We start from the raw sequence: 26,329 nt of genomic DNA, 5'->3' as shown, positions 1-26,329 counted from the left end.
TATATATATATGATATAAATTAATATTTTTTAGAACAATTGATTTTTACACGTCATTGCCACGTACTCCGAAGAGAGAGAGAGAGAGGGGGCTAAAATCGGCGGGTTTGCAGAGGGCGGCGCAACGACCCCGACCCCCCCTTCCCCCACCTCAGCCTACCAGAATGATGAGGGTGGCGGCGTCGCGAGGAGGGGAGTCGCCGAGAAGGGGAATCGCGCAGAGGGCGGCGGCGGCGCGACTGAAAATTCTGGAATTGGGGGTAGGGTTTGAAAATTCTGAAAATTCTGGAATTGGTGGCACACGTCGCCGGAATCGTGAGGAGGAGGTGAGAGGTGGAGGCGGCGGCACTCGTCGCCAGAATCGCGAGGAGGAGGTGAGAGGCGTGGGCGGTGGAAGAGGATGAGGTGAGAGGCGTGGGCGGTGGAAGAGGAGGAGGTGAGAGGCGTGGGCGGTGGAAGAGGATGAGGTGAGAGGCGTGGGCGGTGGAAGAGGAGGAGGTGAGGGTGGAGGCGGCGGCACTCGTTGCCGGAATCGCGAGGAGGAGGTGAGAGGCGTGGGCGGTGGAAGAGGAGGAGGTGAGGGTGGAGGCGGCGACACTCGTCGCCGGAATCGCGAGGAGGAGTGAGAGGCGTGGGCGGTGGAAGAGGAGGAGGTGAGGGTGGAGGCGGCGGCACTCGTCGCCGGAATCGCGAGGAGGAGGTGAGAGGCGTGGGCTGGAAGAGGAGAGGTGAGGTGAAGGCGGCGGGGGGGAGAGAGGAGGAGGTGAGAGGCGGAGAGGAGGAGAGAGGGTGAAGGCGGCGGAGAGAGAGAGAGAGAGAGAGCTTGGCTCGCCGGTCGGAAGCTTGTACCGGCAAGCCACGTAGGATCGAAGCATGTGCCGACAAGCCACGTCAAAAAACGGTGCTAAAATTGGACACGGGGCATAGGTAGTGATATTAATTGGAACTTTTTAAATTCGTGCTAAATTTGGATTTCGCGTTAAGTTCATGATATTACATGCAATTAACCCTTTTTTTAAATACAAATGATATTTTGTAAATGATAATTTTTTATAAAAACAAATAACATTTTGTATAAAAATAAATGATACATTACAAATAACACTTTGGTACATGCACATAATATTTTTACTAACCAAAAATAATACTTATTTTATTGAATAGATTGGGGCGAATCTAGATAGGGCCGGGTTGGACAGACGAAGTGGGCATGGGTTGACCCGGATCGCACGGTCCGGCTACCTGAAGGGAGAATTTGCCATCTCTAGATGGTTTTCATCATGCTTTCGTTACAGTGACGCAATTTGGAAATTCCATCTTAATATTAAGAATAGCTGGAGAATTGACCAATGACTCCGCAGCATAAATGAGTTTTCAGTCCTTATTAATAACAGCAAATTAGATTTTTTTTCTTGTTCCTATCTGATTATCTGTGTTGACAGTTTTCATTTCTTTGTCAAGTCTAATTGCAACAACTTATTCTTGATAGGCAATCCAATCATCTAAAGCTTCGAATTCTAATATTTTCTTAGCTACAAAAATTAAAAATGAAAATAAGTGCATCAATACCAATCAAGATGCAATTTCAAATAGCTCAAGTGGCAAAGTTGAAGCACCCAAAGATTATCTTTCGTGAGAGATCTTGGGTTCAATTTGATTTGTGTACGGAGTAGTTTTCCCACTTTTATGTGGGTAGTGATCTCGTTTGCATGCGATTATTTTCCACATTTGTGTTATTTGAAGGTCTCACTTGCGTGCATCGAGTTGCTAATTTAATTATATTTAGATATCTGTTGTAGTTTTAATTTTTATTTTTTTTAAAGGATGCAATTTTGAATATCGCACTACTCAATCGACTCGGCCTATGCTCAATTACATCCATAATCACTCACCTTTACTTTTTTCTTAACATTATTATTTATTATTGATTTATCATGTTTGGAGTACTGTACGTACCTTTCCTCTGATATTTAATTTAAAGGTTGAGTAATCATCTAAAATGATTAAGCTGTAATAGTATGTTGAATTAAATCAAGGAGTACTTAAAACAGAAGATAGATTAACAAATTCATAATCATATATACTTCTTCTTATCGAATTTTATGTTATAATCTTTGCCCGCGCACTTGAGACCTTATTATAACATCGTTTCAAGCATGAATATAAAAGAAATTACTGGGAATTGGGAAGCTATGTATGAACTCAATATTCAATTTATATAAAAATGAAATGACTTTGAAAACCGGGAAATATGCTTTATGTAAGCGATGCGTAGCTAATGACGCGGACTACTAAGTCAGTACGATTCTTTATGGTCCAACTACGATATTTTTGACGTATCTATTTGCGTTGTATATATGCATTAAGTAAACTTTGTTTTTATATAATACTAATATCTAAAAATTATAAATGTGAAATAGATTATCTATGTTAATATAAAAGGTGTCTTTGGCATAAAATACAAATTATCTATTATATTTCTAATATATATTTAAAAAAATATATTAATTCATTATATATTAAAGTACTACAAAAATATAATTAATCACATACCTTATTCAAATCTATTTACTATATATTTGATAAATATCCTATAGAATCTACTTAAACTAGCTAAATGAAAATAACAATAAATCACTATTATATAAATAAAGAGGGTACATGTCACGCATACACTAAATTGTACTCCCCCCATCCCACGAATCTTGACATGTTTGGTTTCGGCACGGGAATTAAGGAATTGCAGATTAGTGTTTTAAGTGTGTAGTTAATAAAGTATAAAAGTGATAAAATATGAGAGAGAATGTAATAAAAGTGATAAAGTATGAGAGAGAAAGTAATAAAAATAATAAAGTAAGAGAGATAAGTTACCATATTTAGAAATGTGTCAAGATTCGTGGGACAGCCCAAAAAGAAAATGTGTCAAGATTCGTGGGACGGAGGGAGTATATAAATATTGTCATACGATGATATGTATGTCTTATATATATATATATATATATATATATATATATATATATATATATATATATATATATATATAGGCCAAGGTTCAATTGAGAAGACATAAATGTAATGAGAAATGAGAAGTAATATCATCCGTTGATCTTATCTAATCTAACGGTCAACATTTATTCACGCCATGTTCAACAAATTTTTACAAGGGGGTCGAACCCCAGAACCCCCAAAAATGTTGTATATGTTCAATATATTTTGTTTAACATGGCGTGTCCGTCTTCTCAACTGGACGTGACCCTATATATATATATATAGGGGTAAGTTCCAGTGAGATTGCTATATTTCGTGAGATGTGAGATTAATGAATAAGCTAGTATATAATGATGAATAAGGCACTACACAATGTTGTATACCGATATTAAAAAAATTAGTAAAATTTTCTATCCCTCCAGAATTCGAAGTCAGGTAAAAAAATTTCCCCCAGATAAATATCAGTCATAAGATTCATTAAATCAACACCTGCAAATCAATCTAAGATCTTAGCAGATATAAGAGATTTTATTAGAACCATTCCCTATATATATATATATATATATATATATATATATATATATATATATATATATTAAAATTATGGTTTGTTGCCTATACAATGCTGAAATTTAATTAAATTCTATTTTTTCATACCAACTTTAAGTTTGAAGTGATAATTGTATAACTATTGATTTGATCTAATTTTGCATACCGACTCGAAAGTTTGACCTAATAATTATTGAAGTATTGATTTAATTTCATGTTTTTTTTAGGAAAATTTAATTTCATGTTGCATACCAACTTGAAAATTTGACATAATAATTATTGAAGTATTGATTTAATTTAATTTTGCTACCAATTAGGATTTTGGTCAAACTTATTGTTCGTAGGCTAACCGAATAATTGGCATTATTAATTTTTGCCAATCGATTATCGTGAGAGAATGATTATGTCATGTCAATTATTCAGTAAGTTGTGGCATCAAATAGTTTTGTTGAAATCTTGATGATTAGTAATAAAATCATATTAAAACAATACTTTAATATATCACACCAAACATTAAAATTTTTATATATATATATATAGAACCAGAATTTGATAAACTTCAGTAATCTCTAGGCAAATTTAACCGTTGAAATTATAATTAATATATATTTTATATGGTTCACAAAAGCATAGACATAAGCATTTGGGCTTGAAAAATATGGTCCTTGTCTTGATGCCTGAAGGACCCTGACATAGATATGTTCGAATTTGATTCTCAATTTCTCTTGTTTAAGAACTGACATATGAAACCAAAAGAAAGGAGCATGAATTTCTTCCGTCGGGGTGACGAATGGATGACCTAATGGCTAGCTTCAGTCTTCAGATAAAATTATCAAATAAATAAACAATATATGAGCTAGCTTAAGTTATATCAATTGATTAATTAGTGAATATAATAGGAGTAAATCATAAGACCGAATTTTATAAAAAAAAATAAGTAGTGAATGAAAATAAGAAACAACAAATATATATATCTTGAGCTTGAAACAACCTGTTCTGGACTGACCTTACGTGTGAACTCCAAATCCATATTGACAAATGTCGCATATTTAACTATAAAAGTAAAATATGAAAATACATAAATTAATAAAAAAATAAAAAAAAACCCAGCTGCTTAGATTAAAATCATAGATACATACGAACCCTGAGTTTCAACGCGGATACTTTGACGTATTCACATCTAAAACTAATAGCGTTGGTTATAATATAAAGTTCCATAAATAAATATATTTAGCTTGTTGTTTGTAAATGAGAAATTCAAATGCGAAGAAAGTACTAGGATGACGTAGGGAGGGCGTGAGGGTGATGTCAAATGTGGCGATAAAACAAAGACCCTTCATCTCAACTCTCAAGGAACCACGGCTTCCCCTGGGCCCCGCCCCGCCCCAAAATCAACTAACGGAATTAACTTGGCCTGCACCTATATCCTATATATACCCCGATGCATGAATTCTTCATATTCAAAATTTCATATCGCAATCCACAAAAGTATATTGAAATCAACATGTCTCGTCCCGTCGTCAGAAAGTTCCTGGCTCGGCCTCAGCACGAAGGCGTCGGCGCCACCGTTAGAAGAAGCATTGGAAGGTCTGACACCCATAACTACTACTACTTGTTGATGATTTTTTTTGTTTTGTTTAAGTGGCTTGGGTTGATTGTTTCGTAGGTTTGAGCTGAAATACTTCGACCCTTTTCTTGTTCTGGACGAGTTCTCAGGTGTGTCTTTGTTTTCTAATTTTTTATTTTAGTTTCTTGAATCCAATGAGTGAATCAAGAATCTCTTGTCCTTTTTGAAATGGGCCTACAGTTTCTGCGCCGGCTGGATTTCCTGATCACCCACACAGAGGTTTGTTTCATCAATCACCACACACCTTTTGTCTTCTTCTTAATTTTTATTTATTTACGAATATATATTTTTTGTAGTGATACTGATATCTGTTTTGGTGGTATTATAGGATTCGAGACCGTCACCTACATGCTACAGGTATGTATGACTCCTCTGCTTTTCGTCTGTTTTCCAATATGTATAAAATATATGCAACCTAATTAAATAATTCGTTCAAGTTGAGAAATGAAATAATAATTCAGGGAGCAGTGAGGCACGAGGACTTCGAGGGACACAAGGGCACGATCGAAGCTGGTGACCTGCAATGGATGACTGCAGGCAGAGGAATTGTCCACTCCGAAATGCCTGCCGCTGAGGGAACTCAAAAGGGCTTGCAATTATGGATCAACCTCTCCTCCAAACATAAAATGTGAGTGGGCCACACACACCTACCTTTTTGAAACAAATTAATTAGTATCAGTATTTTTGTAGGATTGAGCCAAGGTATCAAGAAATGAAGAGTAGGGAGATTGCAGAAGCATCGAGAGACGGCGTGCAAGTGAGAGTGATTGCAGGGGAGGCATTGGGCGTCAAGTCAGAAATATACACCACAACTCCCACCATGTTTCTTGACTTCACACTCAAGCCAGGGGCACACATTCGCCAGCCAATACCTACGTCGTGGAACGCCTTTGTATACGTTTTGGAAGGAGAGGCTACGTTTTCGAATTCCCCTGTGTCCGCCCACCACCTCCTCCTCCTTGGGGAGGGCCACGCCGTCTACGCCTCCAACCACTCCTCCAAGCCACTCAGGTTTATTCTGGTTGGCGGTCAGCCGCTGGGGGAGCCTGTGCACCAGTATGGTCCCTTTGTCATGAACACGCAGCAACAAATTGATCAAACTATTGAGGATTATGAGAATTGTACCAATGGATTTGAGAAAGCTAGACACTGGAAGTCTCAGTCCACTCAAGTTTTTGGTTATTGATTTATGCACTTTTTTCCCATTCGATTCAACATATATTAATTGATAGATAAGTGATGAAGATCATACTGTCGTGTCATATATTCTCTCCTAAAACTGACTTCTATACTTACTGTCACAAATTCTAGTATATATATGAGGATTGACCAGATGGAGAGAGAGATGTTATTTTTTATATAGGCGTGATATGGAATCGAAGATGAAATATGTAGCCGTGTAGAATGCAGAGGGTGGTCAGCTTAAGCGTGTCATTTGGTGCTCCGAAATGGAAATGCTTTCCTGATTTGAGCAATCTATCAATAATATTAGTCCGAGAGTGAGCCGATGAGGCTTGTTAGACCGTACAACTTTATTGTTACAATGCAATTTCAAAAGTATAAGAAGATGAGATTATACATATAACACATTTGTGTGATTTTCCATATCATCTCTCGTATAGTAATAGTGTACATAACACGATTTTAATAATAACAAATATTAATTTATTAATTAACTAAATTGAGGGGCGTAGGGAGGGAGTATTTGTTTCAATGTTGTATATATCAATAATCTTTCCAACTTTGTCTAGTTTATGTTACTCTATCAATAATCTATCAAACTATGTCTTCTTCGTATCATTGAACATCAACAACCATTGGAGATTAAAAAAAAAAAAAAAAAAACAAATAGTTCTTTCGTTCTCAACATTAGGAGGACACTGCTACTCTTTCTGTATCAAGACTGATAGTTGGCATCGCAAGAGATGATTAATTTGCCGTAATCAATTTGTGTTTCTCTTCGATTCAATTTGTCATAATCAATTTGTACAAAAATTCTGTGTTCTCTACGAGACATCTTTTTTGGTTTGATGGGAAAGAATAAGGTATTGTCATAAATTACCCATCAGTAATGATTGTTTCTCTTTTGATTTTATGAATTTATGCTTTAACTTTGATAGAAATTTGTTAATGTTATTTGGTTTCTTTTCGCATTTTATTAGATGCTTATTTTTAGTTAAACATGTATACAGTTTTAAAGAAAAAAAAAAGATTTTGGAAGAGATACTGCATCAAACTGTGATTTTATGAAGCTAGCTCTGATACTACTTAAAGAAAATTAATGATGGCTTAACTTATAGACTTGAACAGGTACAAGGAAGATATTTCATGATTTATCAAGTTCCAAGTCAAGTAAATCAAATGAGAAAATTGATTTATTTAGGTGATGCAGATCGTGTTGTCAATCTTAGAATGAATCGAAATTTATTTTCTCGTTTATGTTACTTGGTGGAATATGTTGGTGGATTAGCTCATTCAAAATATATGTAAGTACTGAAGCAAAAGTATTCATGTTTCTGTCTACATTGCCCATCATAACAAGAATATGATTTCAAGACACAGGGTGAAATCATTTCAAAACACATGCATATGCTAATGAAGTCATTATTAAGGATGAGTTACTTATTTATGGTTGAGCTGGAAGCAATATCTGACGATTGTACTTGTACGCATCCAACGTGAAACTGGTGTAATGTAACATATTTTTACATAATTTTAATTATATGATTAATATAAAAAATATATAAATATAAAACAAGTAATCTGATATTTTTTTTCATATACTAGGGATGTGTAGGCGCTTTAGATGAGACACGCATTCTAGTAAGGGTTCGAGACTTCGAGTAATTGATAAACCAAGATATACGACAAGAATAGAAGAAATATTTGTAAATATTTTAGGCGCATGCGATCAAGATATGAAGTGTGTATGTATATTCTTCCTTATTTGGATTAATACTAGTGTTTTCATAAATATAAATAATGAAATGAGAGAGAGAGAGAGAGAGAGAGAGAGAGAGAGAGAGAGAGAGAGTACAAATAATCCGACAATTTTACGCTAATTGCAAAATTGACGCCATACAAATGATCTTTTGCCATCAATTTAATTTAAATTAATTTCAATTGAATGTTGACCTTTTGATATAGTATAGATATGTACCAAACTAGTAACATACCCAACATATTATTCCCATCAATTTTTTTTTAACAATTTAATTAATACTTCATCTATCTTCAAAAATTAACAGTAGAAGGGGATGACACAAATTTTAATATATGTTGTTTAATATATTATGAGTGGAGAAAGAGTCTCACCTTAATTAGGGCAATGTTAAGAATAATTAATTTTTGTGGAGATACTAAAATAAGTTGATATATTGACGATAATAATGGTATGGAGTAGTATCTATAAATAGAAATAAATAAACTTTTGCGGACATATTAAAATGGTAAAAATAAACTATTCTCTAATTATTATCTTATGAAGAGATACAAGCTTTGAATCAATTCCAAATTAATATGAACTCTTTTTCTTCTCAGTGCATTTTGGTTTAGCACTGCATATGAATATTTGCTCATCATTTTGTCTCTGTTTAACTACAGCTCACAGACGAGTCACTACCCTCTTTGAAGATTTTAATATGGTGATTGCCTCCTTCACTCACTCCTTTCCTTGGCTTCCCATTCTTCAAGTTTTGAAGTAGAAATTGCATAATTTGATTCCTCTCAGATGTTGAAAGATTTTTACTCTTTATTTTATTTTGAATGTTTTAATTTGTAGTGTGTGGGGAATATGGTGTAATCTTATTTGAAACAATCCACCCAAATGGCCATAATGAAGAATGAAAATCAAATTTTGTCCACCATTTGAAAAAACATAAATTTTGGCCATTTTTTGTATGTCATGACTATTCTACCCTTCTCTCTTTCTCCTCTCTCTTTCTCATCTCCCTCTCTCTCCAGCGGCGCCGAGCTTGGAGAATTCGCCGGAGCTCTCGCGGCTTGGGCAGACTTCGTCGGAGTAGAGGATGAGGCGGCGGCGGTGGAGGAGATCTGGTCCTCTGAAATCGGCGGCAGCGGTGGAGGAGATCCAGTCCTCTGAAATCGGCGGCGTGGAGGAGGTCGGTCAGGTGGCGGAGGATGAGGCGGCGGCGGCGGCAGATCTGATCTGATGAGGCGGTGGTGGATCTGATCTGATGAGGTGACGGTGGTGGATCTGATCTGATCGTTGCGCCGCCTCCTCCATCGGCAGATCTGATCTTCGCCTCCTTCGATTTCAACCATCGACAGATCTGATCTGATCTGATCTGTGCTGCACGTATGGCACTTATGGCACTAATAGTGCCATAAGTGCACACTTCCCCCTAGGGTTTAGATATTCCATTTAGGGTTTAGATTATTCATTTGGGGTTTAGATGTTCCATTTAGGGTTTAGATTATCCATTTAGGGTTTAGATGTTCCATTTAGGGTTTAAATGATGTTGTTGTTTCTGTATTTGTGCTGATGACCATTTTACTTAGTTTTATTTTGAATTTCGTTGGCACTTATGGCACTAATAGTGCCATAAGTGCCAAAATGACTATTTTACTTGGTTTTATTTTGGATTTCCGATGACACTTATGGCACTATTAGTGCCATAAGTGCCATCTTGGCACTTATGGCACTAATAGTGCCATAAGTGCCTAACCCGACCCGGCACGCGACCCGCGTGCCTGATCCTACCCAGTCCGCCTCATTAAGGGCAAAAACGTCCAAATCAATAAAAATGGCCAAAATTTGTGTTTTTTCAATGTGTGGCCATAAATTGTGTTTTATGCTTCATTTTGGCTACTTCAAAATTTTACTCATCTTATTTATAGTTAGTTTTAGAGGGAAATCCAAAATCTTAGTTCAAATTTTTTAATTTGTTGTGCACTTTCAGACCTTGTTATAGGGTGTAGCCCATTTAATGAAAATTTTACATCATATATTCCATAAAAGTAATTACTTTTTGCTATTTTGAAACGTCACACAAGAGTGTGCATTTTTCTTTTTTGGACCACTTCTGCTAATAAAATGGTCCCATTCTTTTATTAATAACGCATTCACCTTATATTTATTAAAATTCGTGTCACCAACAATTATGCACACTCTTATAGTCATATGAGACGGAGAGAGTAGCATCTTTAAATTTTGTACACTTTCGATTGTTGCTGCTGATTCTGCGTTTTTGCAGGTAATATTAACATTGTGGCAATATAAAAATTAAATTCATGTGTATTATAAGTTTAAATGTATTGGGAATGACAATGTGAAATGAAAAAGTATTCTACATTTTATCTCATTAATTAGGATTAAAAAAGCATTTAATAACATTAGATCCTATTAGGTCACTCTCATCTAAAGCATACAATCACTTTCTTAATCTTTGTGTATAAAACAAAAGAGTCGATTTTATTGGGGCGAAGAAAGCATTTTTTTATTGATGGAGGTAGTATAAAAAAATCATACTCCCTCTGTCCTCAAAAAAAAAAATTGTCTCAATCTTCTTACTTTCTATTTTTATACATACACCACCATCAACTTTACAATTACAATCATTTAAACATTATTTTTGCACATGACTCCATTATCAAATTACCTTTTACCAATTTTTATTAAAATATGTGTCATACTCCTTGAAGCAAACGACCAGTCATAGGTGCGATCATTTTCACTACATGCATATATCAATTAGTTATAGGTAAAAAGCGATAATGCCCATATTATTATGTGTCACGCACGCTAGAGCCCTCAACCCAGTATTTCATTTCAGTGTATAAACCTATAAATTCTCAGTTAAAGGGTTTAACTATTTTGCCCAGCCACTCCTCCCACGTTGGTCACTCGCTCGAGGAGTTGTGCCCAGAAAGCATCAAGATTTCAAAAGACCTAATTCAGTTACTCGTATGGTTAAAGCTACAAACCAGAACTCCAACATCAGTTGTACTATTCAAATGTTATAATTCTTTATGCTTTGTCCCCGAAGTTTACTTGTGGCCAAAACCACTTAACCAATTAGTGATCAGTTAAGTAATTAAGTTTTCAAGCCTTTGGAATCAAACCTAATGTATCGGGAACACATTCATGTAGTTATTAAGCCCAATTAAACCTTATGCGTTTTTAAGTATTCATACTTAAATCATCTTTGTCCAAATCAGGTTATTAAACTTAGCTAGATATAAATGAAATGAAATTAGCAAGAGACATATAGGAAAACATACTCAAAATTGAAATTTAAAACTTACGAAATAATAGAAGTACGTACAGTCAAAAGTATCGTGCAAAACATGAATTGAAAACTAAATAATTATGCCTAACATGGGTGAGTATCACTCCAAATTAAAAGCAGCTGAAATGGTATATGAATGTGCCCGCCTTTGGCTTGCAACCATGCGGCATTTCTAGGTGCGATCAGGGCTCGTGAAAGCCCAGCTCAAAAGAGTCAACTGGAGGAAGGAGTTATTTCCCTTGCGAATTATCCATATCTTCATGTCTAATTTTCACAGATTTAAATCTTTAAGGATAAGGTAGAGGTTTAACCTTATCGGTCTCTTTTTTTTATGATTGCAATATTACCTTCTGCCCCGAATTAAGAGTCCATAGGATAGTCATACCACGTCCACCTGCCGTGTTTGCTTCTGCCCCTGATCTTTCGTCCAATGCTATTGGGTTCTGCCCCGAATCAAAGGACTGAACAGTTTGAGCAGCTTCACTTTTGATTTTGGCCTTCAAATCCAACTGCTTTATGCCCCGAAATTTTTCAATTTGAGAATCATACATCTCTCGATGAAAATGCAACAACATTTATATGCCATTGACTACATCTGTTACGCTCAAAAAAGCCCTCATCTCTAGACTATACCCTCTCAGGCACAAGATTCCAACAAGAACAAATAAAAAGACCCCATCTAGACATAAAAATAGACACAATCATCCCTGAATAAATGCATTGTTTTATAATTTTATGATAAAATAAGGCATAACTTATAATTTTATCGTCCCCAACGGGACACCAAGCGGTGCGACCTCTTGTGTGTGAATAGTGAGGTCCCGGGTTCAAACTCCAGTGCTTCCCCTCCCCAACTCCCCCAAGTAAAAAAAAAAAAAAAACTTCTAATTTTACCTGTGACAAATTATTTATCTTAATTTTTAGTTTTTCAAGCATTAATTAAGGGTAGAAAGAGAAAAAAAAAACATGGATTCAAGGACAGAAAGAGTAGGTAAAACCAAATAATTTTCATAATTTACTCTTATCTAAATGCATGACAATCTAATCAAATATTTAGAATATGGTATTGTGTCCTTAACCCTTTCTTTAAATAGGAAAATGTCTCAGCAGTAGCCGTCATTTTTTCCTCATTGCAAATTAATCGACGACGCTACATATGAATATTCTGTAAAAAGTGCAAAAAAGGTCCACGATGAATCCAAACCTCATTCGCTCCTACAAATTTGGAATTCCTCTCTCTCTCCCTCTGTCTCTCCTAGTTCTACTCGAAGAAGGGAAGGGATCTCCAACGTTTATGGCATCGCTCGTCCTCACAATTCCATCCTCATTCCCACCGAACTCTTGTATCCGTCTCCTACATTACCTTGCCTCTTGACCCTCATTATCCCATCTCACACAAACGAAAAAAAAAGGGGGGGAAAAACAAAACAAGAGAGACGGAAGAAGGCGTCCATCTCTCGAGTGGTACTTGGAATTCGCCATTCCAGCGGGATCTCATTCCCCCGAGACACGTTGCAGTTTCTGGGGAAAGAGATGCCGATCGCCATGAAGGAGGAGGACGCTGTGAAGAAGAGCAATTCCGCCATGAGTTTGAAGAAGCTTGTTCCCAAAGTTTTGCGCAGCAATTCCATGAAGAACCTCTTCAAATCCAAAAAACCAAGGGCTCCCGCTGAGATCGTACGCGATGTTAGGAGACTGCTGTCCTACGTCGATTCCGATTCCGACGACGGCAGTCCCAGGCGCCATGATAAGGTCGATTTCCGCCCTCATTTTCTCTAGCTTCATGCTTTTTCTCGTCTGTTTTACGTTTTTAGATGCTGTGAGATTCACCGATCGGATTTACAACGTGCCATTGCTTTCTGATCTTCATATATGCTTCTAGTGCAATCCTCATGAAAACGATTTTTTTTATTATTATTATTTTTAATATGGAGGCTTTTGATTGCAGTTGGCGCAATTAGATGCCGACATCAGGGAGCTCAAATCAATTCTGTACGGAATTGAAGAATCAGAACCTGTTGCAGAAGCTTGTGCCCAAGTGACTCAAGAGTTCTTTACTGATGACACTATGCGACTGCTAATTCTCTGCCTACCCAAAATAAACTTCGAGGTGACCTACTTCTTACGAGAACAATTCTTTGTTTTTTGTTTGCTTTTGTTATTGGTTATTTTGGTTTGAGTTTTATAATGGTAAGGACATGTTTTTCTTTGTGAAGACTCGCAAGGATGCAACGAGAATAATTGCGAATTTGCAAAGGCAACCGGTTCAATCACGGTTGATTGCTTCTGACTACTTAGAAGAGAATCTTGATCTTTTGGACGTTATGATTACTGGGTGAGTAATCCTCGGTATATAAGATAGATACAAATGTCTTCTATGGTAGCTTTTGTCAAATTGATGGTATCTAGAGCTTTCTAGAAGTGTTTCATTCTGAAGCAGGAGGCATTAGCAATATATCAATCTACGGAAACTTTACTGCGATTAATTGCTTCCTGAATTATCATAGTTTCATAACCTTCTCTGCAGGTGACACTGATGAGCGTGTGGCTGATGGTTATTATTTGAATATCCCTTTTTTTTTCTGGTATATGTGAAATGATGGTTTTGCATTACACTTTTGACAGGTACGAAGATCATTCTGTTGCTCTGCATTATGGAGGAATGTTAAGGGACTGCATACGACATCAGGTGGTCGCTAGGTAAGAAGCTGCCATGTGGATGTAAATTCTAGGTTTTAGATATTACTGCTTAACATCTTGTAGTTGTGCAAAAACTTATAATCCGTTCTTTTAGTTCTTGCCAGTGTAAAGCTTTCATGAAGTACTTTTAATAATTTACACATTCTGAATCATATTTTTGACATTTAGATTCCACTCTCTCATATATTCCATGAACCTTGATATTTCTTTGCTGGCAGTTACGTTTTGCAGTCAGCCCATATGAAGAAGTTTTTTGACTACATACAACTTCCAAATTTTGATGTTGCTTCGGATGCTGCTGCTACCTTTAAGGTTGTCCATTATGCTTTTTCTTTCTGTCTCTTTTGTTGCAGTTTCCTTGATTATGTCTAATGTTACGAATTTATCATAACTTCAAATTTTAGTGATGCCTAGCTAAGTGGTTTTGGATTTTCTTCATGGTAGTCTTATATCTCTTGTGGAAATGAACTATTTGCCTGTCAACCCTTTAACCTACCTACATGGTCTATGTTTACAGTTTTTCAGTTGATGTTCCATCCAGGATGTAATTAAATTTATAGTTTTCTATAAATGACCAGTTATATTGCTCCATGTCTGTAAACACTTTAGTGCAGGGATGAATATTTGACTGACCATGTTGATGTCTGGATGTGCTTTTGACAATACGTGATGTATATGCCTTATCTGAGAGAAAAACTCGCCATTTTCCCTCTTCATTGTTGACAATATCATATGACTGAAGCTATATCTTTTCCTGCTATATATTCCAGGAGCTTATGACACGGCATAAGTCCACTGTTGCAGATTTTCTCACAGAAAATCATAGTTGGGTATGGTTTTCTTTTTCCTCTTGTTGTTATTCATTTGAATATGAAGTAGAAATGAGGTTCTTACTTCTGTTTGTGAAATTCCCCTGGACTCTTTAGGGGAAGTTTACTTTTGAGTATTGGTCTTAATAGATAAAAATAGTAAAGACTAATCCCCCGATTACTTAGATATTGGAGAAACCCTAGTCTTGAAGATCAAAATATCCAATCATGCATCTTATCAATTATGCAAAGTAAATGCCCCCTTAGTAGATTTAAAACCTTACACATGTCCTAATCTTTTTTGCAGTTTTTTTCTGAATTCAACTCAAAGTTGCTGGAGTCTCCAAACTACATGACCCGGCGCCATGCTGTCAAGGTATGGATTGTCCGAGATCACACCCTTTTCTGTTATGAACAACTCAGATTTTCAACCCTACACCTTAAATTTCGGTTTCTTAGCTCCATTGGACTAAAAGTGATAAATGGCTACTGATGTTGATGTTGCTGTAAGACATTTGAGACTAATGATAACTTTTGGGTTTCAGCTTCTAGGAGACATCTTGCTTGATAGATCTAACTCCGCGGTCATGGTGCGCTATGTCAGCTCCAAGGACAATATGAGAGTTCTCATGAATCTCCTGAGGGTAATATTCCTTTTCCCACTAGAAAGCTAACCATAGATATTGCAACATCTAATGGTGGTGGTCTTGTGTTCAGGAAACACACAAGTGCATACAGATTGATGCATTCCATGTGTTCAAGGTTATGATCACTTCATGCCCTCGACACTAGTCATACTATATAATCAATTTTGTGTTGTACTTGTGCTAACTCGGCCGTGTTTGCAGCTGTTTGTGGCGAACCAGAACAAGCCTACTGATATCGTCAACATACTGTGTGCCAACAGAAACAAACTCCTGCGCTTTTTTGATGGCTTCAACTGTGACAAAGGTAGTATACTAAATTGGTGGTCTAACGTAACATTGCAACACACTACAGTGTTGAGGCTAAGTATGGATTTGTTGTGCAGAGGATGAGATGTTTGACGCAGACAAAGCTCAGGTGGTTAAGGAGATCAGGGAACTCGTGGCGACGTCGCCTGTGGGCTGCTCCGGAGAATTATTCAAACCCATCATCGTCTAAACTTGAACAATCTGTTGGAGCTGTTCATAGCACAAAGTGACGATAATGCGTTTGTAGTTAGTTGAACCGCTACTTACTCATACTTCCACAGTATTTGATGTGTTTTTCAGTCTAGCATGAGCTTTTCTGGAGTATCGGCTTAAATATTAAGATTTTGATTCTTTAATAGAGAAAAAAAGCTTTTCTAAAACAGAGGTACTCCTGCTATGTGTGTTTTAGCAGGGGTACACAATTTTGAACCGGGTAGTTCTATTTATAGTCATCGTTTATTTAATATAGCCTCTCATCTAAAATAATAAATAATTATAAAGTTAATGTTTTATCCAATAGCTTATAGCCCCGAATTAAATTTTCTATAGCCTGTACCCTCAATTAATATGATTTTTATTCTTCATTTTGCATTCATATAATTTCAATCACTACGTTTCTTCTAACGCTTCTCAAGAATTTTCAGAGAAATATAACAATTTTTTGTTAAAATCCTCTCATACGCCACCTTATTCCACAATTCTCACCCAATTAAAATCCACAAAGAGCTACACATCATTCTTGTATTTTCCTCAAATCCTTGGCTCCAAGTACACATCATATCCTTGTATTTTCTTCTTTATATACTCTTCTCCTTCTATCTTCACTTTCAATTTTTCTATAAAAAAAATGGATCCATACAATCCAAATTAGATTTCCGACCTCTCTGACGAAGATGATTATCATCCCGATTTGACGGGTATCAACTTGAAGGAAGAAAGTCACCCACTTTGGCCTCCTTAACCCAAGGTGATCTCCCTTTTATAAGGTCACTCCCAAGTGTGATGCTCGAACGAGGTTTGGTTAATGCGAACAATTATAATCACGCCAAATGTGCAACTCAAATATACTCCATCCGTCCGCCAAGATTATGTAAAATTGTTTGGGCACAAGATTTAATAAAATTAGTGATGATTTTGATGTAGTGGATAAAAGGTCCAACTACTTTATGAGATGTGTGGTTAAGATTGAATTTGGGGTGGGTTGGTTGAGATTGAATTTGGGGTGCGTTTTTTGTAAATAAAGAGTGTTAGTAAGGATAAAATATTAAAGAGGATGGTGGGATCATTGCTTTAAAAGGAAAGTGACATAATCTTGACGGACGGCCGATATAGTAATTTTTACATAATCTTGGCGGACAGAGGGAGTATTTAGAGGGTGTTTGGCTGAGCTTATAGGCTCCTCAAAACAGTTTATAAACTGTTCAGGAGCTTATAAGCTCCTTCAAAGTGTTTGGCAAAATAAGCTCCTAAACAGTCTATAAGCTCCAAATTTAAGCTCCAAGAGCTTATAAACTCCCCAAAAAATAAGTTCCTCTACCCCAACTTAGTTTTTTATAATCTCATATGCAACAATCATTTTACAATTATTTTTCAACTATAATTTATTATTTTCATCATATGTCATTCAAGCTCATTTTTCTTTGATTTTCTCCATCTAAAAAAATATTTTCTCTCTCTAAAAAATTCTTTCTGTAGCTTTTAAGCTCAATTATCCAAACACTTTGACAACTTATAAGCTCTTAAAAATTACATCTTATAAACTCTTAAACATCTTATAAGTTGCAAGAGTTTATAAGCTCTTTAAAATAAGCTTAGCCAAACACCCTATTAAGATGAATTATTGTATAATACAAGTGTCTATGAAAATAAACGAGTTCCCGCACTCTCTCGCTCTTTGTTTCTAAAGCTGACACCCATCATTCTTTATCCTTCTTGAGCCCTAATTCCCCTTCTCCCTCGTCTGCATCTTCAATTCCAGAGTTTGGGGACACATTCAAGAAAAGGTATTTATGGAAGATGATTTCAGCTTACATTTCTTTTTCATATTGAAGATATTGAATGAATTTTGTTGGTCTGATTACTGAAATCCATGTTTATGCGTAAAATTGCTGAAATCACGTCTGAAATTTTGAAAATTTTGTCGAAATCACGTTTATTTAAATATGCCCGCATCTCCCGCTCCTGCCTTTCACCGAGGAGGCGTGCATACACAAAAATCTTGCAGAGGCGCACATATTGGTACGCTTCAGCGTCGCCTTGCCTTGAGGCGTCCGCCTCCAGCGATTTTCACAACATTGCTTGTTATGACACTTTTATTGCTGATTGTTTTAATGCCAAATGGAGTAGCTAAAAGCTTCCACATTTCCCCTCTGTATATTGCATTGATGTGGGAAAGTGCTTCAGTGTTGGTTATTAAGTTCCCTTTACTAATAGAATGAATAAAATTTCAGATGGTGGTGTGTTTTGAGGCTACACCTAAAAAGATTGCAGCTACAGCAGCGCTTTTCCTCGCTGGTTGCTCGTTGTTTGGATACGGTCTGTACCTTTCTCATGTCAATGTTGCTCCTCAACAAGATCGGATCGAAGCTCGAAATGATTATATTAGAGCGAGATTGAGAAAGATACAAGGGAAATGATACGTTCTAGTCCATGGATCAAGATGGAAGCTAACTTGTTATGTTATGTTTTCTTCTTGGCTGATGATATAAGTCACAGATCAATACAGGCATCTTAAGTAGGTTATGTAGTTGGGTTTTCATCATTGCTTGATAATGATAGTTTCTTAAGGATTATATAACTAGAGCTTCTGAATCTTGCAACAGTTGAAATATCTTGTAAGCAACCTATTTTGTTGCATGTCATACAGTGCACTATTTATTATTTGCCGGATGCTATAAATTTCACCAAATGATCATATATTGGTACTTCACTCAGCAGCTATATTAACGGACTTTTACTCGATTGAGTGAGTTACAGTGTGCTGCCGCGTGCCAGAAAACAGCCTATAATCGGTGCAGAGGGCATCATTAAAGAGGAAATATACGTGTATAATGTTTATGTATGTATATATAAAGCTGCTTAATGGATATAAGCACTCTCTTTGACAGCAGTCTTGTGATTGCCTCCAAGAAAGTTTTCATACTTAGCTATGAATGGATGTGCATTTGCTTCAGTTTTTCCCTGTTGGGGTGAGTTCGGTTAGCAGCGTAATCTGTTACATTGAGCTACTTATCTGTCAACAGGGATGGCTGTGCAGCTTGTTACTGCTGCATAGAGGTAGTAAATACTTTAGAAATCTAGAAAATTTCGTCATGGTACATCATGCCCTGTGATATACTTTTGAAATGTACATACGCATTGTATACTGTTACTTGGGTTATAGATACAGATTTCAATAGCTCAAGCCTCATGGTTTCTAACTAATCTAGTACAAGTTTTTAGCAGTGTTTTGTGGTAAGTGATGTTTGTGATGGTTAGTGTATACCTAAGAGTTGGAAGGAGAAGGAAATTCAACTCCGTATCATATTCTCACTCTGAATATATCACGAGGCCACCACTTTCCAAATGATGGATCTAACTTGATTCAACTTGTTTGATGTTAACCAGATATGTTATTCAGTTTTGGATTTGATAATGTTAAAAAATGAAGCATAAAAAGATAATGAACTTGATCAAAAATTGATATCTATATTATCAACTTTGAGTTTGAGGTTAAAGTCATTTCTTTTGGTCTACAATAAACATGAAGAAGACGGCAGCGCTAGCAATTGCCTTGCAATCTGCGATTTCTCAGGGGAGTATGGAGGTGTCAATAGCACTCAGGAGTCAGGATGCTACTGTCGGAGCTAAGATCTATTTTTAGTCGAGGGAGAGTTGTAATTCTTTTACAAACTTTGGTTGCCACATCAGTTTATGTATCCATATGGATATACCCCAATGATGCATATGGTATTTTGGTAGATAGCAAAAAATTTGTCAATTAGGAGACGATGTATAACAATATTAGTTCGAATAGGGCATTTTTTGAAGATGGAAAACAATGGAAAAACAATATTTAACCAAAAATTTATCAAACCATCGTTTCTAAATACTACCACATAATGTGCATGCGGCGACGGAGGAGTTCACTAGCAAAAATGAGCAACGTCCCAGAAATGAAATTTTGAAACTTCTGTCACCAAAAAGGTTATTTACTAATTATAGTTAAATCATAAAAAAAAAACTAATCACAGTGATAATTCAGCAACCAACATAAAAATCAAGCTAAAAAACCATCTAAAACTTAAATATCACGAAATCAACAGTGTATAACAATTTCAAGTTCAAAGCAACTCTAAAAAACCTCTTCTGGTTCGGCACATTACATAGAAAGGCGATGAAAAGACAATTAAATGTTTGCACCAAAATGCATCTTTGAATGAACTCAAGGCAAAATTTAAGCGCTGGCACCCTTTCCTTTCTTCCTCTGAAGTTTCTTCATGTAGAACTCCAATTCCTTGCCCTCCAAAATATACCTATTTCCAGAAAAATAATATAAGACATATAAACCTACACCTTAAACACCATGCTTAACATTAGATAGCGTCTAATCAGTGTCTAAGAATGGAAGCAGCCAACAAAAGTGCATAGCTCAAAAATATGAATCACATATTTTGGTATCCCTTAACATCCACCCCACCAGAAAATTAAATCTAGTTGCTTTTAATAACATTGAAATTCAAAAATAAACTTCGGACTACAAAAAATGCTAATGAAACCAATCACCGTACCCATCACCCGCATAATAAACAACATGCACAAGGGAAAATCACAGAACAAGCTCCCGCATGAATGCAGGTTGTAATCAAATATCATGCATCACATAGTAAAGAACTTTAGGTGGAATACACATACCCATCGCAGCGGCCGCACTGGCCAGGACGAGAGGAAATGGCTGCCAACAGACGACCACCACCAAATTGTTCTTCAATATGTGTGTCGATCTTTCGATCCTGCTGACGCTTTTCTAGTTTTCTTTGAACATGGTTGCTCTTCTTTACTTCTTCAGTAGCAGCCTCAGTTGTCTCCTAAACCAAGAAAAGGGTAGATAGATTAAACTGCTAATTACAATTTCCAAAATACATTAACCAAACCATTAATAAATATAAAAAATTATGCGAAGTAATATATATCATAAAAATTATAAAATGTGCATATGCAAATAAAAAGAAATGAACATATGCATACCTCTCCTTCCTTCTTGGCAGCAGCCTTCTTCTTGCGGCCAATTTCAACTCCATAGTGCTGCAGGTACCACTGCTTGAATGGTGCAGCATCAACTTGAACAATGGCACCTTTCACCAAAGTCTGTGTTCTAACCAGTTCATTGTTTGATGCATTGTAAACCACATCCAAAATACGGGTCTTTCTGGTTACAGCTTCACTACCCCAAGAATAGTTTCCTGTATCCAACCTCAAGGCACGCCACTTCACATTACCTCCTCGAACTCTCACCCTGCGCACTGTCTTGTTGCTCGACAACTTTGTGTTAGCCGGTTGTCTTCCGAGCTCATACCTAGTCACACACAATAGTGAAAATTAATGAAACAGCAGTAGCAGAACCATAGCTCCATAGATCTAGCTGGACACATGGTTTATATATAGACTGACTTGTAAATTATTTGGAATTACACAGCACGAGCATGGGAGAACAGATGCCAGCCAAATAACCACAATTATAAATATATAATTCAAAATAAGATAAGACACAACAAAACCAACACAATCTGGTAAAAATATTTTTCTTCAAAATGCAAGAATATCTGTAACAGTGGTCTCTTGTATCAAATAATACTGCTATCCTAAATAATAAATCAATACAAACTTGTAGCGACTAAATTAATTCCAAGTTATTCAGAAAACAAGGATTTTAAATCAGAATAATGCATCAATTACCGGAACGAGAAACGTAAGAAAACTGAATTAAGAAGAAACGAAAAGAAACTTACTTTCGCTTCTTCCTCCATGCCTTCTTCTTTCCTCCAGTTGCACGTCTCTTGTGCATTGAATCCCGTGAGATACCTGCGAACGAAGAGCATTTTCTCGCGAAATAAATCACCGGTGAACTACGTCGACAGGTAGTACTCAAAGTGAAAGAAAAGCGATGTCATTACCCATGATTGACGATTGGGGATTCTAGGGTTCCGACGTTAAGCAATGACGGAAGAGGCGGCCAGCAAATAGAAGAATAAGTATAGCGGGTGGCTGGGGATTTATACTCGAAGCAAAAACCCTAACTGGAGTAAATTATAAATATATCCCTCCCTTGACGACGTCGTTTGGGTGAAGGGACCCCCGTACTATCTTAAAATAGCATATTGACCCCAGAAGCTAACGCATGAAATGACCGGCGTATCCCTGACTAACTTGCGCACAGTCTACTTCACCCTTGTGTTGGGCAAGAATCGAAGCATCTGCACCTTGAGCAAATCGACCAAACGAACCTCGTTCCATTTCTTTCTCCCCAAAACTTTTAATTCTGATGTTGCTATTACATTACAGTACATTGATGCCAACTGAAAAATCATCGACTCTCTGAAAAATGGGTTTTTCAGTATCTAGTTCGAGTTCATTGTGGCTCAACGTGAATCCTCCGCGGCGATGTCGTTTTACGAAAATTCCCTCTGTTGCCGGAAATCGGAAGCGCACGGCGAGTTTGAAGATCACTGAGATTTATAGGAAAGCTCAAACTCAATCACCAAGGCCTGTTTGCTGCAAGTTTGAGGGCATTGATTTTGAGGAGAGAACCAGCCCTGCTGAGGTTCAATTCATCTCTTCTGATGTCTCTTTACCTTAGGTCATTGTTTCCGTTGCAATGTTACTGTTTTTTATATTTCTTGTTTAAAAAAAAATCACGCAGTGTGTCTGTATTGCTTGAGATCATATGCCGAATTCTTGATCACTCAGCTTATAATATTCTTATTTCCTTAGATTGAGTGGCTATTTGCTTCTGTTTATGGTTATTTCTGAAATTTCAAATTTGGGAAAGTAGGTGAAGAGAGAAATTGAGAACTGCTATGAGCTTATACGAAGGCTTGGCAGAGGAGTAGTGTACTTAGGTTCAGCAAGATTGGGACCTGGGCATCCACATTTTGTGAGATCATTTCAGTTGGCGAAAGGAGTAAGTTTATCGCCTTTGCATATCCGTATTTTGATGGTTAGGTGTGCAGGAGTTGCTTGATCAACTTGCTAACTTGTTTGTAGATTGCCAACCTCTTAGATTGTGCTACGTGGTCGGGAGCTGGGCCGGGGCTAATGGATGCCGTCACTAAAGGCGCTCTTGAAGCAGGAAAGCCGGTTGGTGGATTCAAGATAGGCAAGGAAGCTGGACAATGGACTGCTACAGATGTTCATCCCTACCTACCATTAGATAGCTATCTAACGTGCAGGTGGAAGGGAACTAGTTTTTGTCCGTGCAAATTGCTCTTGGATCCATACTTGTTTAACTGGTTTATAGTTTAAAACACCTGCAGGTTCTTTTCCGCGAGGAAGCATGGCCTGGTGGATGCTGGTGTTAGAGCTGTAAGCTCAGAAAAGACGGCTTTTGTTGCTCTGCCCGGTGGAATTGGCACTCTGGATGAGGCGTTTGAGATTTTGGCACTGATTCAACTTCAAAGGATTGGGTCCGTGCTTCCCGTTCCCTTCCTTGTTATGAACTATGATTCCTTCTACTCAAAACTGCTGGACTTTATAGATGATTGTGAGGGCTGGGGTACTGTCTCAAAAGGTGAAGTGGCATCCTTGTGGAAAGTATGCAATACCAACTCAGAAGCTTTGGTTTATTTGGCAGAATATTATGGACTTTCTCATACTGATGGATATAGGAGCATCTCCCACTTAGGAGAAGATGGTGAATCTGTATCTTCTTCTTCTTCGAGTAAGATTGATGTGCAGTAACAATGGCAACGCCCGTTTTAGTTATATCTGCGGGAGGTAGCATGGGATGGTGCATTAACACAAGTACTTCAACAAATGTATGAGAGTTTCTGTTGGAAACTTTTCCACTTATCTTAATCAGTATCTTTATGTTTCTTCAAAAAAAAAATCAGTATCTTTATGTTACAGTGTGTGCCATCAATTCCATATCATCTCGTCTGTCTTGGATGCTATTCCATTTATTTGATCACTTTATGCAAATTGAGAAGTAATGCGCCAGTATGAATCAAGACATATTTACCTAAGAGTGAACAATAGATGTAATCAAGTTCATATACTGCCAGAGTTGGAAATGTTTCCAACATACAAAATGAAGAAAAGGAAGAATCAGAAACTATGGAGCTTTAAAAAGTGCTCCACAGATAATGACCAAACAAAAAAAAAAATCAGACACTAGTGAGCTTTAAAAAGTGCTCCTACACTCAACTTCACTTAAAAAAGAGTGTGGTTGAGTGTAGCATCAAGCAATCTACATTACTCTGCAACAGCCTATGTCTTCACCACCGCGATTCTGAGTCTGGTTTCTGCCATGACTGTAGCCAGATTGATGCTCATAACCTTGCTGGTGATGGTAACCATGACCATGGTTGTAGTCATGCTTGTTATAGTAGCAGTTGTCATGATCAAAAACGCAGTTTTGATTGTTGATTGAAGGTAGCTTTGGTTGAGAAAGGCTGGAGGCGTGCAGGTACCTTCCATCGCGAGAGTAAGTGCTTCCTTCCCCGGGGTTCGTTGGCATGAAGAGGTTGCTGGAACACTCTCCGAACTGAAACCAGCACAGCTCCACGGATCTTCCTGCTCTCCCCAACATTTTCAGCAGTAAACTTGGATCAACGGTGCCAGATATTTCGATGACGCCATAATCATCCATTCTGAAACTGTGTACTCCTACACATGATCACAAAGAAGAGATCTATGCCCGCTTTCACTCATTCACCAATCACTATATTCCCTATACTCAACTGATTTTTTATATAGAGTAAAATAACAAAAATGTGGTAAATATAGAAAGAAACATACCGTGGCATTTGTCCAACACTCTTGCAACAGTCCTTTGCCATTGAGATTGAGTGTTCACCCTTACAACACAAGTCTGCATAATCAAACAAGTCATAAAAATCAAACCAAAAATGCTCCTTTATTGGAAGGTGAAGTTTCAAAACCCCAATAAAAATAATAAAAGAAAAGGGAGAGTTTGCCTAACCATGAATGGATATTTACTAGTAACACGATTGAGGTAATACTTGGGCGCCGTTGAAGAGAAGAAACCCATCGGAAGAAATATTTTAGAGGATAGAGTGATAGTTGTTGTTAATGGAATTAATTGTGTGATCTCCATTTATAATAGTTGTAGTGGATAACGAGTATTTTGGAATGGTAACAAATCTTCGGTCGAAAATGGCGTTACAAAATTTGGACTTTCACTCCGAGGTAGACAATAAATAAAATAATTGGATGAGTTACCCTACTTTTTTTATTTAAAAAAAAAAACATGGAAAAATTGCCATTTCTCATTCTCTTTATTATCCATTTCTTTTTTTTTTTTTTTTTTGAGACGCTTTATTATCCATTTCTTAGAAACTCGTTCTCGTTATTATCCATTTATTTAAGGGAACCCTTTTTTGGAGGGTATCCTCCATTTCATTTAAAACTTATTCTCGTTACTACCATTTGGATCTTTTTTTTCTTTGGAAAGGCAACTGCAGTGGTGGTGTGCTTCATTTTGTGTTATTCTGATGCTAAAATGGCCTAACTTAACTTCAAAGAATATTCTCTAAATTATTTTATTTATTTTATAATTTGATTTAATAATTATACGAATCTTCTTTAATGTTTGCTATTATTTATTTATTTTTAATGTTTGCAAATCAATTTTTACGTTATCAATAATTAAACGAAAAAAATACTATACAATATGTAAATCATAATTAAGGTAAAAATTAAAAAATATTTATTGTTTTAAACAATATAAAACAAAAGTATATAGGACCTACGTAACCAATTTGGTGCAAGGTTGGTAATTATGCCATTTGAATTTGCGTCAAATTACTCAATAAACTGTATATCCCGTTAAAAAATAGAAAGACGTGCGTGTGCGTATTTTAATGATTCAATATTTCAATTTCACTTTTGCTCTCGAAAATTATTCAATTCCACTTTCACGTAATTTTTAAAATTATTTATTCAAAAAAAACAAAAAACTATCTCCTCCAAAAAAATGCTCCGTGTTATATATGTTTTCAGCTATCATCTCAATCATTCAATCATCTTTAAAGAGTCAGTCTTGTGCGCAACTGGTCTAACGGTCAGACGGGTCGAATCAAGACGACCCGTCTTGATTCGACCCGAATAGAACACCTATATCACTATTTTGACAATTGAAAGTAAACCAAATGTCCAAATGTTGTGGTGCACTGGCCACTGCTTGCGCATAAGGTCTTTGTCTGCGAGGTCATGGGTTTGAAAGTTGAAACTCTAG

General features: G+C 36.7%; 5 protein-coding genes and 1 long non-coding RNA gene across 6 annotated transcripts; 4 read left to right on the top strand and 2 right to left on the bottom strand.

Annotated features, from left to right (window-relative positions):
* The first annotated feature begins 4,900 nt into the window (after positions 1 to 4,900).
* LOC130986229 (pirin-like protein) lies at positions 4,901 to 6,412 on the top strand. Its single transcript, XM_057909569.1, has 6 exons — positions 4,901 to 5,123; positions 5,203 to 5,252; positions 5,344 to 5,382; positions 5,492 to 5,520; positions 5,625 to 5,791; positions 5,854 to 6,412. The coding sequence occupies exons 1-6, from the start codon at positions 4,978 to 4,980 to the stop codon at positions 6,347 to 6,349; spliced, it is 927 nt and encodes a 308-aa protein (XP_057765552.1). The 5' UTR covers positions 4,901 to 4,977; the 3' UTR covers positions 6,350 to 6,412.
* Positions 6,413 to 12,608: 6,196 nt separating this feature from the next.
* Positions 12,609 to 16,180, top strand: LOC130986228 (putative MO25-like protein At5g47540). Its single transcript, XM_057909568.1, has 11 exons — positions 12,609 to 13,166; positions 13,363 to 13,524; positions 13,631 to 13,749; positions 14,040 to 14,114; positions 14,333 to 14,426; positions 14,885 to 14,944; positions 15,231 to 15,299; positions 15,469 to 15,567; positions 15,641 to 15,685; positions 15,772 to 15,874; positions 15,954 to 16,180. The coding sequence occupies exons 1-11, from the start codon at positions 12,948 to 12,950 to the stop codon at positions 16,064 to 16,066; spliced, it is 1,158 nt and encodes a 385-aa protein (XP_057765551.1). The 5' UTR covers positions 12,609 to 12,947; the 3' UTR covers positions 16,067 to 16,180.
* A 1,500-nt stretch (positions 16,181 to 17,680) lies between these two features.
* LOC130986226 (uncharacterized) lies at positions 17,681 to 18,805 on the top strand. Its single transcript, XR_009089216.1, has 2 exons — positions 17,681 to 17,879; positions 18,327 to 18,805. It is a non-coding gene; the product is annotated as an uncharacterized LOC130986226 (long non-coding RNA).
* A 1,335-nt stretch (positions 18,806 to 20,140) lies between these two features.
* Positions 20,141 to 22,205, bottom strand: LOC130986224 (40S ribosomal protein S8). Its single transcript, XM_057909566.1, has 5 exons — positions 22,029 to 22,205; positions 21,864 to 21,936; positions 21,103 to 21,430; positions 20,770 to 20,942; positions 20,141 to 20,390 (listed from the first exon to the last, which is right to left on the bottom strand). The coding sequence occupies exons 1-5, from the start codon at positions 22,030 to 22,032 to the stop codon at positions 20,312 to 20,314; spliced, it is 657 nt and encodes a 218-aa protein (XP_057765549.1). The 5' UTR covers positions 22,033 to 22,205; the 3' UTR covers positions 20,141 to 20,311.
* Positions 22,206 to 22,257: 52 nt separating this feature from the next.
* On the top strand, positions 22,258 to 25,163 carry LOC130986223 (cytokinin riboside 5'-monophosphate phosphoribohydrolase LOG2). Its single transcript, XM_057909565.1, has 4 exons — positions 22,258 to 22,675; positions 22,907 to 23,035; positions 23,119 to 23,303; positions 23,388 to 25,163. Exons 1-4 carry the CDS (start codon positions 22,457 to 22,459, stop codon positions 23,809 to 23,811), a joined length of 957 nt encoding a protein of 318 aa, XP_057765548.1. The 5' UTR covers positions 22,258 to 22,456; the 3' UTR covers positions 23,812 to 25,163.
* LOC130986225 (uncharacterized) lies at positions 24,087 to 25,262 on the bottom strand. Its single transcript, XM_057909567.1, has 3 exons — positions 25,055 to 25,262; positions 24,871 to 24,943; positions 24,087 to 24,738 (listed from the first exon to the last, which is right to left on the bottom strand). The coding sequence occupies exons 1-3, from the start codon at positions 25,187 to 25,189 to the stop codon at positions 24,320 to 24,322; spliced, it is 627 nt and encodes a 208-aa protein (XP_057765550.1). The 5' UTR covers positions 25,190 to 25,262; the 3' UTR covers positions 24,087 to 24,319.
* Positions 25,263 to 26,329: the final 1,067 nt, after the last annotated feature.

Source organism: Salvia miltiorrhiza, chromosome 5 (genome assembly GCF_028751815.1).
Source record: "Salvia miltiorrhiza cultivar Shanhuang (shh) chromosome 5, IMPLAD_Smil_shh, whole genome shotgun sequence".
Classification (NCBI taxonomy): domain Eukaryota; kingdom Viridiplantae; phylum Streptophyta; class Magnoliopsida; order Lamiales; family Lamiaceae; genus Salvia; species Salvia miltiorrhiza.
The sequence above is the reverse complement of the archived record's forward strand: the minus strand, read 5'-3'. Positions and strand labels throughout refer to the sequence as shown.

Excerpts from the sequence above, each read along its gene's own strand:
- LOC130986229 (XM_057909569.1), top strand. The coding sequence starts at position 4,978 with ATGCATGAATTCTTCATATTCAAAATTTCATATCGCAATCCACAAAAG. Across the intron at positions 5,383-5,491 it reads TCCTGATCACCCACACAGAG|GATTCGAGACCGTCACCTAC; the intron begins GTTTGTTTCATC and ends GTGGTATTATAG. Across the intron at positions 5,521-5,624 it reads CCGTCACCTACATGCTACAG|GGAGCAGTGAGGCACGAGGA; the intron begins GTATGTATGACT and ends ATAATAATTCAG.
- LOC130986228 (XM_057909568.1), top strand. The coding sequence starts at position 12,948 with ATGCCGATCGCCATGAAGGAGGAGGACGCTGTGAAGAAGAGCAATTCC. Across the intron at positions 13,167-13,362 it reads GTCCCAGGCGCCATGATAAG|TTGGCGCAATTAGATGCCGA; the intron begins GTCGATTTCCGC and ends TTTTGATTGCAG. Across the intron at positions 15,875-15,953 it reads TGGCTTCAACTGTGACAAAG|AGGATGAGATGTTTGACGCA; the intron begins GTAGTATACTAA and ends TTTGTTGTGCAG.
- LOC130986224 (XM_057909566.1), bottom strand. Across the intron at positions 21,431-21,863 it reads GCATGGAGGAAGAAGCGAAA|GTATGAGCTCGGAAGACAAC; the intron begins GTAAGTTTCTTT and ends GTGTGTGACTAG. Across the intron at positions 20,943-21,102 it reads CTGCCAAGAAGGAAGGAGAG|GAGACAACTGAGGCTGCTAC; the intron begins GTATGCATATGT and ends TTCTTGGTTTAG.
- LOC130986223 (XM_057909565.1), top strand. The coding sequence starts at position 22,457 with ATGGGTTTTTCAGTATCTAGTTCGAGTTCATTGTGGCTCAACGTGAAT. Across the intron at positions 23,036-23,118 it reads CATTTCAGTTGGCGAAAGGA|ATTGCCAACCTCTTAGATTG; the intron begins GTAAGTTTATCG and ends ACTTGTTTGTAG. Across the intron at positions 23,304-23,387 it reads GATAGCTATCTAACGTGCAG|GTTCTTTTCCGCGAGGAAGC; the intron begins GTGGAAGGGAAC and ends AAACACCTGCAG.
- LOC130986225 (XM_057909567.1), bottom strand. The coding sequence starts at position 25,189 with ATGGAGATCACACAATTAATTCCATTAACAACAACTATCACTCTATCC. Across the intron at positions 24,944-25,054 it reads CTAGTAAATATCCATTCATG|ACTTGTGTTGTAAGGGTGAA; the intron begins GTTAGGCAAACT and ends TTGATTATGCAG. Across the intron at positions 24,739-24,870 it reads AGTGTTGGACAAATGCCACG|GAGTACACAGTTTCAGAATG; the intron begins GTATGTTTCTTT and ends GATCATGTGTAG.